This window comes from Tupaia chinensis, unplaced genomic scaffold (assembly GCF_000334495.1).
Source record: "Tupaia chinensis unplaced genomic scaffold, TupChi_1.0 Scaffold000098_2, whole genome shotgun sequence".
Taxonomy (NCBI): Eukaryota; Metazoa; Chordata; class Mammalia; order Scandentia; family Tupaiidae; genus Tupaia; species Tupaia belangeri.
The window spans coordinates 1,601,170-1,613,854 of record NW_006159561.1 but is presented as its reverse complement, the minus strand read 5'-3'; the positions used below and the strand labels follow the sequence as shown (position 1 = coordinate 1,613,854).

At 39.5% G+C, this 12,685-nt stretch overlaps 1 protein-coding gene across 1 annotated transcript in view; it reads right to left on the bottom strand.

Annotated features, from left to right (window-relative positions):
- Positions 1 to 12,679, bottom strand: part of MBD2 (methyl-CpG binding domain protein 2) — an 81,960-nt gene extending 69,281 nt beyond the window's left edge. Inside the window, exon 1 of the mRNA XM_027769937.1 lies at positions 12,501 to 12,679. Within this exon, the coding sequence (XP_027625738.1) occupies positions 12,501 to 12,595 (95 nt within the window). The 5' untranslated portion in view covers positions 12,596 to 12,679. The remainder of the gene's footprint in view (positions 1 to 12,500) is intronic.
- Positions 12,680 to 12,685: the final 6 nt, after the last annotated feature.

Sequence of the window (12,685 nt, the reverse complement as noted above, 5' to 3'; positions counted from 1 at the left end):
TCAAGTCCCTGACCTGGAGGCTTGCTTTCTCACTTTCTCTCTCTCTCTCTCTCACTCTGTCCCTCTCTTGTCAAATAAAATAAATAAATAAAGTTAAATTTTAAAATTCTATAAAGTATAAAATATCAGTTATCTAAAGAAATGTAAGAAATGAATTCTTTTGGGGGACTGGACAGTGCTATGGAAATGTAACAAATTAGACATGCCCAGGGATTATTTCAAAATGCAATGAGAAGTACATATAGAGAAATAATTAAAAATTATTAAATGAAGAAACCATGAGTATTTGAGGATTCATTACACTTTTCTATTTTCACATGACTGCCCTTTTCTATAACAAAAATTGTGTACTCTCTCACACACACACATATAAAAATAAACATATGCATAGACAAGTTAAAAGAAAACAGACTGGACGGCACAATGTCAAAATATTAACAATGGTTCTTTTTTGGGAATATAATGATTATCATTTCTTTCTCTATGCTTTTCCTTATTTATTCAATTTTTCACACATAGCATGATATATTTTTATAATGGGGGAAAAAGTATTATTTTTAAAAAACTACAATGAGGGGCCAGCAGGTGGCAAAGCAGTTAAGGCACTGGACTCTCGCATGGTTGACTGAGTCCCAGACATGGAGGCTTTAAACTCACACAGGGTGTGTGTGCATGCATGCCCAAAATCCCAGAAGCAGAATGGAGAAGGAATTGTGGCATGGCCAATCACCCCATGGGGTGATTACTCGCTGTCTCTCTGGCGAGCACACACACACTACAGCAAAAATCTCTAATATATATGTATTTTTAAATGAGCATTTATAGCCTAATATTTACCCTAAGCACATTTACGTAAACACCAACACTTTACCCATCTACTGGCCATCTACTATGTACCAAATGCTTTTCATGTATTCATTTAATTTTTAAAATGAATCCATGAGGTATAATTTTTTCACATTTTTTTTAAGAGGGAGATGATTTTTGCTATAGGGCGCATGCACTCGCCAGACATAAAGCTAGAAACCACCCCTCAGGGGAAATGGCCATGCCACAATCCCTTCTCCATTCTCCTCTTGGGACTTTGGGCACGCACACACGTGTCTGGTGTGAGCTTAAGCTACCAGGTCCAGGACTCAAACCGTAGTCAACTACATAAGAGTCTAGCAACATAACCATCACACCATCTGCTGGTCCCTCTTTTACTTTTTTTTAAAGAGAGATTTTTGCTATAGTGCATGTATGCTCACCGGAGAGACAGAGGGAAAGCAAGCAAGAAATTGCTCCCCAGCCAGGACGGCCACACCACAATCCCTTCTCCTCCATTCTCTTCTTGGGATCTTGGGCATGCTCACACACACACCAGGTATGAGTTTCAAGTCACCAAGTCATGGACTTGAACCACAGTCAGCCATGTGGGAGCTCAGTGACATAACCATTACGCCATCTGCTGGACTCAATGAGGTAAAATTATTATCCTTGATTTAGTCGTAGAATAAGAGGCTTACAGAAACTCAAAAATCTATACAAGTTAAGATACTAAAGCAAGATTCAAATCATGATATTGACTCAAAAGTTCTTGTTCTTTATTCTAAACCAGTAGTAAATGTGGTCTGTGGACAGACTTACTGGTCCTCAAATACATACAGGAGAATAGGGAAACAATTTAGAAACTGCTATGGCAACCCCACTTTTGTGTATTTGGCCAAAAGATTAGAAATCAATTTGTCAGAGACAGGTCTGCATTCTCCTGCTCACTGCAACACTATTTAAAACAGCCAAGTTATGGAATCAACCTACATGTCCAATAACATACTAAAGGATAGGGGCCAGACAGTCGCACAGAGGCAAAACACGATGCTCTGCAAGGCTGACCCACATGGGAAGGTTTTCAAGTTAGTGTCTGGAGACCATTCTGAGTACTGTCAGGCACGAACCTGTGACCTAGGGTTGGTCAAAACCAGAGATGGATCACAGCAGCAAAATTCTGATGGAAGAGCTCTCTCATCTCCTTCTCTCTTGCTCACAAACAAAATAAAAAGAAAAAACTTTCTAAAAAAAAAAAAACATGATATGTATTGACAATGGGTTACTACTCAGTCTTGGAAAGAGGAAAAAAGGAGATTCTGTCATCTACCAAAACAAAGATGGAATGAGAACACACTAGGCTAAGTAATATAAGCTAGGCACAAAAAGAAAACTACAACACATTCCCGCTTACATGTGGACTCTAACACAACTGAACTCATAAGAAACAGAGCAGAATGGTGGTTAGAGAGGCTGGAGGATGAGAGGAGTGAAGATGGTCAAAGGGTACAAAAATCTCAGGATGAATACATTTTGTGGGGGCTTTTGTTATCTATTTCACAGCATGGTGAGTATAGTTAATAATAGTATATGGTACATTTCAAAACTGCTAAGAGTAAATTTCAAATGTTCTCACCACAAAAAATGGTATTTGAGGTAAAAGATGTTAATTAGATTGATTTAATTATTCCACATTATATTCATAAATTGTAATATCAAGCTACATTTCATAAATACAGACAATTATAAGTTGGCAATTTATAATAAAATAAACAAGAAAAAGAAAAGTGCTGTGGTAATTTGACATGGTAAGTTTATAACTGTGGAATCTAATAATAAAAAGTTACAATATCTATTCTGTATGTCCACTTTTACTTGTTTTCTATTTTTTTTATTTGTAGACCACTCAACTTTCAAGATACTGTAACAAACAGCTTCAGTTACAGCATGAAAAAATAATCAATTAGTCAAAATGAGATAGAAACATATCATCTTCCCAAGATAATATGAAAATATAAAAGGAAAATTTGATGGTAGTTTTTAAAGCACAGGATAAAATAATTTATTATTATTAAAAGGGGAATTAAAAGTTCTATGGATCCTTTCAAGTCAAAAAGTCTTTATGTAATACACATAAACACTATATACATATTTAAGGAAAAATAAAAACATTTGCTTCAGCGATTCGATACCTGTATACCTGATTTAGTACAGGACAGGATGCTGGGCATAGCAGGGAAGCAAGACAGCTGCTACAGGGCAGTCAGGTCAACTTACAACCCGCATTAACCTCGAATCTTTTGGATTTAATAGAGAAACATTAACAACTTGCTTCATTCAGCAAGCATGTATTAACCCATCAGGGGCCAGACAGTGGTGCAGTGGTAATGCCAACTAGACCCACATAGAAAAGATACTGAGTTCACTTCCAAGGACTTCCATAAGCACACAAGGGGCCTGTGAATCAGCCTGGCTGAGACAGGGTGGACTGAGGCCTGAATACCCCGTTGAGGTACCCTCTCCTCCCTCCCTTCTTCCCATCTGCTCAGAAATAATCTTTTTTTAAAAAAATAATCTTGCGGGAACCAGCAGTTAGCATAATGGCTATGTCGCTGGACTCCCACGTAGTTGACCACAGTTTGCGTCCCGGACCCGGTGGCTTAAAACACGCCGGGCGCATGTGCGTGCATGCCCAAGATCCTGAGAGGAGAATGGAGGAGAAGAGATTGCAGCGTGACCATCCCCCCTGGGGGGTGATTTCTCGCTTTCTGTCTCTATGTCTCTCTCTGTCTGTCTGGCGAGCGCACGCACCCTTATAGCAAAAAAACCTCTCCAAAAAAAAAAAAAAAAAAGATCTTGCTATATACCAAGAGATCAGCACTGGATACTAAAGATGCAAAAATGAATCAAACTCAGCCGTTACCTAACCTTGACGAAGTTCAGAATCCAATGGGCTACAAAGACTGGCCAACTATTATGGAATACACACAAAATGCCAGGGTTGTCTATTTTTGCTACAGACCTCTGTGAAAGACTTTTATAAAGTGATGTAGGTATATTAAAAACAATTTTAAGGACATTCACCTTTGCTGTATCTATGTATTTATCTACTATAAAAGGACAAAGGAAAATAATACTTTTCTGTATTTACCCAATTTTTCCCTAAATGCATTCACCAGCACCAAGATATGGCATTCAAAAAAAATCTTTAAAAGAGGATGATATTCTTCTTTATCCTATTTGTAAATTATGCATTATTGTTCCTCAAAAATGCTAAGTGTTCAATTCAAAGCCAAATTTTAAGCTGTATTATCATTTATATTCACATCGAGTTGATATACATCATGTGCTGAAACAAATCAATTTTCCCATTAACTGAAACTAAATTTTTAATATTACAACTGTCTCATAAAAAATTTTAAATAATTTGAAAATTCTTCATTTCTGTTAGAGATTTTTTTAGAATGTATTTGCATCAATTCCTTTTGAGCTATGTATTTCTGCTAAGACAGGTACTGCGTGTAAGTGGCAGGTGAGACTTTGCATGTGAGATTGTAAAAATCAGATGTAGGGGCAGCCCCATGGCTTGGTGGTTAAGGGAGCTGGATTCCAGAAGCCAACCACTGTTCAAAGACCAGCCCCAGCAGCTTGAAAAATATACCAGGTACATGTACAAGCAAGCCCCAAATCCCAGATGGAAAAATGGAAGCAGGGGATTGCAAGGTAACCATCCCCACTGGGGCGGCGGGGTGGGGGAGGATGTTTTCTCCCTCACCCCCTACTCCCTCTTTCTGTCTGTCTCTCTCTCATAAACAGGTACAAGTGGGGGGGGGGGAACAGATGTAGGACAGATAGTAATCTTGCAACCTAACAAAAATTATGATGGTACATAAAAATATGATGGTACCATTACTAAGGGAGAATTATCAGAGAACAATTCCACTTAAGCCTGTGTCTTTCATGTCCAAGTCTAGGTTTCAATTAGGCAAGAAAAGACTACAGGCAAGCCAGACGTACTATTATTCAACAAGCTCCTAATAAACATGGGATTTCTATCTTTCTTCCATCTAAACAGTTTTTTTTAATTGGTCTAACATGTATGGGATTTCTATCTTTCTTCTAAACAGTTTTTTTTAATTGGTCTAACATGTTACATATCAACTGTATCACAACTCTAAAGAAGAATATATGTTTATTTTCAGGAACCATATAAAACTGCCTCATAAGTTACATTTAGCCTGCAAATTACACCTTGTTTCCTCTAATTTAGGTGAGGGTTTTTTAAAATGATTAACACTTACAGCTTACTCTTTAGGGATTATGTTGCCTATCTGAATATCTGAGAAATAATAGGGTCAATCATAGGCTGAACATATTGGGCTGTCGGAAAAATCATGATGTATTTTTTCTGTTTTACTTTGCAAAAATGCGTCATGACTTTTCTGACAACCCAATAAAATCAGAGAAGAGAGAAAAAATGAAAAAGAGCATTCTTAAACAAATCTTTCATACCCAGAATAATACTGCTTTAATTATATTAATCATTTTCTACATTATTCCCCTCCAGTATGGAAAGTCATTCTTTAGTACATAGCTTTACTACAAAACAAAATTTAGAAGTTATCCTTTGGTATCTTCAGGATATCAATTATAATAGCAAACAATTACCTTATTTTAGTGGCACACAAACTTCATAAAGTAAATGAGACATGAGGTACTGTATTCTTTGACAGGATAAGTATGGGTCTCTCTGCCAGGCAGCAGAGCATGGAGGTTGAAAGTTCTGGAGTAGGGGTTAAAAAAGGCCTAGCAGTTACACCTCTGGACTTCCACACGGCCAACTGGTTGAAGTCCCACACTCGGTGACTTGAAACTCATGCCAGGTGCCTGTGTGTGTGTGCATGCCCAAGATCCCAGGAGGAGAACAGAGGAGAAGGGATTACGGCATCGCCATCTTCTTTGGGGGGTGATTTCTCACTTTCAACCTGTTGCTGTGCCTGGCTCTCTCCAGTGAGCACACACAGTGAGTTCTGAGACTGAATCACCTGATTCACAATTCTATCAATAACTCTGCATTCACCAGCACAATGACCTCAAGCATGAAACTTCCCTATGCTAAGTCCTCATCTGTAAAATGGAGATAACTTCCTATTCCTCACAGGGACATAAAGATCCAATATAATACAACAATTTATATAAAGCATTTAGCAAAATAACAATAGCAGTCAAAATTCTGAGTCTTGAGACATTAAGGCACACAAGACCCTATTATCATACATCAGTGAAATCTAAATGTTGATCTCTTGTGTTTGTGTACTCTGGGAACCTTACTTATCATTTTTACTAAATCTCCTTTCAAAATCCCAGGAAAAAAAGGCTTTCTATTCTTCTATAATATCCCCATATTAATGATGAAAACAAAAACATAAAAATGTCTAGGCTTGGTAATAAAATATCTTGGCCACTTTTATCCCACTATATCATCATCAATAAAACGAAAGCTAAAAGTCACTTATGGCCTGTTTTACACAACTGTAAGTGTATTTTCAATCTGAACACTTATTTAGCACCTGTGTGTTCAGCATTGTGCTAGGGAGAATGAAGACAACTATAAAAGCCACAGATTTTAACAAAATAAATATGAAAGGAATACAAAGGATACCAGGTTTAACTACATAAGAATAATCAGAAAGAAAATAATAATACGGATTTTTTACTGAAAGCCAAGTCAACTTTCATATGAATATGTTAGACTCGGACAAAAGTCACATTCCCTTCCCAGATCCATTCCGTCAGTTTTTTCCAAAGACTGTGTGGAAGAGTCAAAAAAAAAAAAAAAAGGCAAACAAAAGGCAGGGAGGAGCTTGGTTGAACTTTGATATCCTCAATGACTCAGAATCCATACCCTCCTAGCACGAGAGCAGTCTTCAGTAGCAAACAGGATATACCTATACATTTTTCTAACATATTTATAGGCAACTACGCGGCCTGTTCGTGGAGGCTGCTGGATCCCACATGGCCAACCATGTGGTTCAAGGCTCAGACCCAAAGGATTGAGAGATATGAGGGCTACAGGTGTGTGCAGGCATAAAATTCCAAAAAGAAAGATGAAGAAGGCATTGCTTCGTGACCATTCCCCATAGGGGTAGGGAGGGTGCTTTCTCCTCTCTATTTTCTCTCTGGCAATCAATGGTACCCTCTAACAACAACAAAAACCTATTCATTATATATGTTCAACCCATACAACCAGAGGTCTTAATGAATTACTTTCCAGGACAAGCAGTTGGCATAATGGCTGTGTCGCTGGACTCCCATGTAGTTGACCAGGGTTCGAATCCTAGACCCAGTGGCTCAAACTCACGCTGGAGCGTGTGTGTGCATGCGTGCGCCCATCCTCCCAGGGGCTGATTTCTTGCTTTCTGTCTGTCTCTTTCTGGTGAGCGCACACACCCTATAGCAAAAACCTCTCAAAAAAAAAAAAAAGAATTACTTTCCTTAATTAGTCCTTAAATATACATTAAGAATCAACGAGATCCACAGTTAGGGTAATGGTTATGTCACTGGACTCCCATGTAGTTGACCGTGGTTCGTGTCCCGGACCCGGTGGCTTAAAACTCACGCGGGCGCGTGTGCGTGCATGCCCAAGATCCTGAGAGGAGAATGGAGGAGAAGGGATTTCGGCATGGCCATCCCCCCGGGGGGTGATTTCTCACTTTCTGTGTCTCTGTCTCTCTCTGTCTGTCTGGCGAGTGCACGCGCCCTATAGCAAAGAGCTCTCCAAAAAAAAAAAGAAAAGAAAGAATCAAGAGATCTACATATTATATCCACTTTGCAAATGAGAAACACAGTATGGGGAAGTTTAGATGACATGCTCATGGGTCACAGCATTGGTAAATACAATCGGAACACCAACTCTGTACCTCTTAACCCCTGTGTAGCCTTCCCTGCGGACTCCTACTTTTATCAATATCACTCATGATCCTATCAGCCTCAATTATATTTCCTCTGAGTCCTCTTCTTTGCAGGTCAAGATAAAATATTTTTAGTCTCTCTTCATGCACCTTCTATTTGTGATTATTTAAATTCTCTGGTCTCAAAATACATTTTTCCCTTTTTTTATCAGAAAAATGATCAGGTACAACTGCATCATAATTCTGATAACTCAAAAATGTTTATTACTACATCTCCAATAGCCAACCAGATATTTTATGTCAGCAGCTGTAACTGCTCACATGACTGACTCCCAGGCCATGAACCCTGATTATAACCAAGAGTGTAGAACCCAGTAAGTTTAGACTTAATAAAAAAGAAGTAACAAATATGTACAAGACAAGAGTGAGCTACTAAAGGATCTTATGAAGAGAAAAATAATATTTCAAAAGTATTAAGTGGTAAATGTTATATACAGAACCAAAAAGGTGAAATGACAGCCATCAGTTAGACCAGTTAAAAAATTATTGTTCAAGTACTGGGTTCAAATGACAGTGGTGAGCTTTTTCAGAAACTATACCAATGGATCCAATACTTTACCACACCACACTCTTTTAAAAACCCACTGTAGGCCTGGTAGGTGGCATGGCAGCTAATGGCACTGGACTCCCACAAGGCCGAACAAGGTTCAAATCCCGGACATAGTGGCTTGCTTTCTCTCTCTCTCTCTCTCTCTCTCTCTCTCTCTGGTCAAATTAAATAAATAAATACATAAATACATAAATAAATAAAAGAAAGTTAAAAAATAAAATAATTATTAAAAAAAAAAATAACACTGTAATGACAATTTGTGAACTACCACAACACTATCAGCAGCCTGACAGAAGGCATAACAATGTTGCCTAACTGGCAACCAAAGGCATGCCTTCCTATTAGAATTTGGCAGTTTCAGAAAGTAGCCAAAAACATTCAACCAAAATTTGAGGTTTTCTCAAGGAGCTTAATTTATGTCCAATTAATAAGTGTCATCAGCCACACCCTATGTTAACAGGCACAGATTTGTTTAAGTTAATCTCCCCAGGGGCAAACTAAATCAGGAGTCAGCATTATTAGAATCTGTATGAACTGGGGTGCAGGTGTTAACTCATCTATTAATGGATCTGTAAAGTGTTTTGTGAGCTAGTGTTGTTTTTTAAGAGTCGAGCATTTATGGAGATGCTAATACGTACAGCAGTGATGCTTGGATTAAAAACTAATGTGTCCTCCTTTATAAGAGTAGAGCATTTACGGAGATGCTAATACGTACAGCAGTGACGCTTGGATTAAAAACTAATGTGTCCTCCTTTACAGTATGTAGGTGACAGCCATGATCCATCACAGAAAGCAAAGTCACAAGTCAAAGTAAGAACTGTATCCTACTGCCTCAGAATCCAATCTCAGAAAGAAATCAACACTGGGTGTCACAATCCATCACAAACACTAACAATTGGCAGGTAGTCAATAAACAACAGACAACACTCCCAGCCCTAAACAACACACGTAGCACAAATCTGCTCAATATGTCACTTCCATTTTGCAAGAACAAGTAAAGGCAAATCATGCTGCAGTGTATCATAAAACTCTTTTTAGAGAGCAGTATCACCATACTGCTTTGCAATGTGCCTTGAGATGAATTTGTTTAGAAAGTGTACTGTAAATTGATTACATCAGTTTTCTACCATCAAGTGTTAGTTTTTATAAAACATTTAGCATTGGAAAATTTACAACGCGTTCAAAAAAATGTTAAGTGACCACAAATTGGAAAAAAATCACTACAGCAATCAATTTGACTTTTAGAAATAACTTTTTCAGCTACAAGGACAACAAACAAAAAAGCTTTGCAATAACCAAGTTCACTTAAACAAACATGTCATCCCAAAGCCAAACAAACCATATCCCAGGAGAACTGCCATTGGAAGTGAAATTTAAAGTGTAAGATGCTCTACTGAGAATAGATGAGTCGCCTATCCCTCAAGGAGTTCATTTCTAAACATATAATATTCTTGTCAAGCAACATTAGCACATAGTTCACAGAAGTTATGTTACTGCCCACTTACAAAGAAAGTAGAATGGAAGAACTCACAAAAATAAACAATTGTGAAAAGTCCTAAATGAATCAAGTGAACCTGAGAGGAATAACCAGTTTTTGTTCTTATCACAATAATTTTCTTAACATTAAGTTAAACAGTTAACAGTAAGTAAATACAAAACAAGACAATCCCTTTATACGTTTAAAATAAATTTTCTATTTTATTATCTGAGGTTTTAAAATGAGTGGTTTAGGGAACCAGCAGTTAGCGTAATGGCTATGTCGCTGGACTCCCACGTAGTTGACCGCGGTTCGCGTCCTGGACTCGGTGACTTAAAACTCACGCCAGACACGTGTGCGTGCGTGCCCAAGACCTTGAGAGGAGAATAGAGAAGAAGGGATTGCAGCGTGACCATCCCCCCCTGGGGGGTGATTTCTCGCTTTCTGTCTCTATGTCTCTCTCTGTCTGTCTGACAAGCGCATGCGCCCCAAAACAAAAATCTCTCAAAAAAAAAAAAAAGAGTGGTCTAAAATAAGCGGAAAAAAGTATGATCTAATGTACCAACACTTTTTCTTTCTTTTTAAGTTTTCTGCTATAAGGTGTATGCTCTCGCCAGAGAGAGAAGAAAAGTGAAAAATCACCCCCACTCCCCCAGAAGATAACCAAGCTGCAATACTTCAATCCCTTCACCTCCAGTATCCTCTTGGATCCTAGACAGGCAGGCATGCAAGCACAGGTACCTGGAATAATTTTTTTTTTTTTTTTAGGTTTTGTCATAGGGTGCGTGCACGCACCAGACAGATAAACAGAGAGAGGGAAAGTGATGATTATTCCCCAGGGAGAATGGCTACATTGCAATCCCTTCTCCTCCAACCTCCTTTTAGGATTTTGGGCACACACACATGTGCACACACACTCAGGGTAATTTTCAAACTGCTGGGTCCATGACTCAAAGCTCTATCAGCCATGTGGGAGTCCAGTGTTTTAACCACTAGGCCACTTGCTGATCCCTGGAGTGATTTTCAAACCCAAGGAACTCTAAGACTGGAGTCAGCCATGTGGGATCCAGTGCCTCAAGCTCCACACCATCCACTGGCCCCCAACACTTTTTTTTAACTTGAGAACATGAAATAAGTTTACTGAAACTATTCATGCATACATTTGAGCAACCAAAAGGAATATGTTCATTTCTGTATGCTATACCAGCAGTGATCATGTTCTTGTATGTACGTGTACATACACAACTTTGTATATACATATTTTTTTGAGAGGTTTTTGCCATAGGGCGCATGCACTCACCAGACAGACAGAGAGAGACAAAGAGACAGAAAGTGAGAAATCACCTCCTGGGGGGGATGGCCACTCCACAATCCCTTCTCCTCCATTCTCTTCTTGGGATCTTGGGCATGCACGCACATGTGTCAGGTGTGACTTTTAAGCCACCAGATCCCAGGCCCGAATCACGGTCGACTACATGGGAGTCTAGCGACATAGCCATTACGCTAACTGCTGGTCCCAACTTTGTATATATTTCTAACCTTTTAATTTTCTTTAAGAGTATTTTCAATTTATAAATATTGTATGTGTAAATACATATTTCCTCTGGAATAATATATTAACCGACTTGATCAAAAAAGAAAGGAAATCCTTTGAAGCATTATTCTAATGGTTAAGTGGCAGACAATGGCTCCTACACCCATGTACATGCCCTGAAAAACGCTTCAATTAGTCCACTGACAGCCCTCCAAACCACTGAATCAAACATGTTTATATTCTATTAGTGGGATGGTTTAGATGAAAATTTAGTAAGTTTGATATAAAATAATTCAACTGACATCAAAAACCACAGACACTTCACTAGGTCATACAATGTAAAGACATGAACAACATGACCAAAAGATTGCGAATTATCATATTAAGGTGAAAAATGTAAGAATTATTTAAACCTCAGCACTATTGACATCTGGGGACAGATAGTTCTTTGTTGTGGGGGTTGTCTTATGTATTACTGGATATATTTAGCAGCATCTGTGGTCTCAACCCACTGCAAGCCAGTAGCACCCTTCCCCAGGTGTAAGAACCAAAAATGTCTCCAGACCTCTGGGGAGGGGGTGATTCTGGTCTAGGAGTCAAACATCTCAGCACAGCGTTTCCGTTTCCAAGAGAGAATACTTCTACAACATTAAAGGAGTTCTAAGAAACTCTGGCACTTCTAAATAACTAACTACTTTATGTGAAACTTTTCTAGATCCCATAAAGTAACTGAAACTGTTACTGTAGACAGTTAATTCTTCCGCATGTGCATGATTAAACTCTCTTGTGATGATGAATCTAGGACAGGCTGGGACAGGAGCCAACGGTGACTCGGTTTTATCGTTTCGATGAATTACACCTTCTTTTAACCCTTCAGTGGACCTACCACGCTTGTCAGAGTAATCTTCCCTTCGCAAACCATTTTCCATGACGCTTTCGACCTAAAATAAAATGCCCTCCTCTGGGCCCTCACCTTTCTGACATGCACTAGGGTCAACTCTCACGCAAGGGTTCGGCCACCCTCCACTACCAGGCCAGCCTGTCCACGCCACATCCCTCGGGGCCCCTACTCTCACCGTGGCATCCCCTGCCCAGGTCAGCTCTTGACCCTTAACCCCAGACTGACCCTGCCGACCCCCCGCCCCGCCCCCAGGGCGGTACCTGAAGTAGTAGACATCGCTCTTGCCGGCACTGAGCCCAGATTTTCGGATCACTTCCTCCTTCTTCCATCCGGGGGGGAGGGCCGGGCAGTCCATCCTCTTCCCGCTCTCCGTGGTCCGGGGTCCCCTGGGCCCCGGCCCCGCGCTCCCCGACGGGAAAGGGACCGGCTCCCGCCGGGGGGCGCC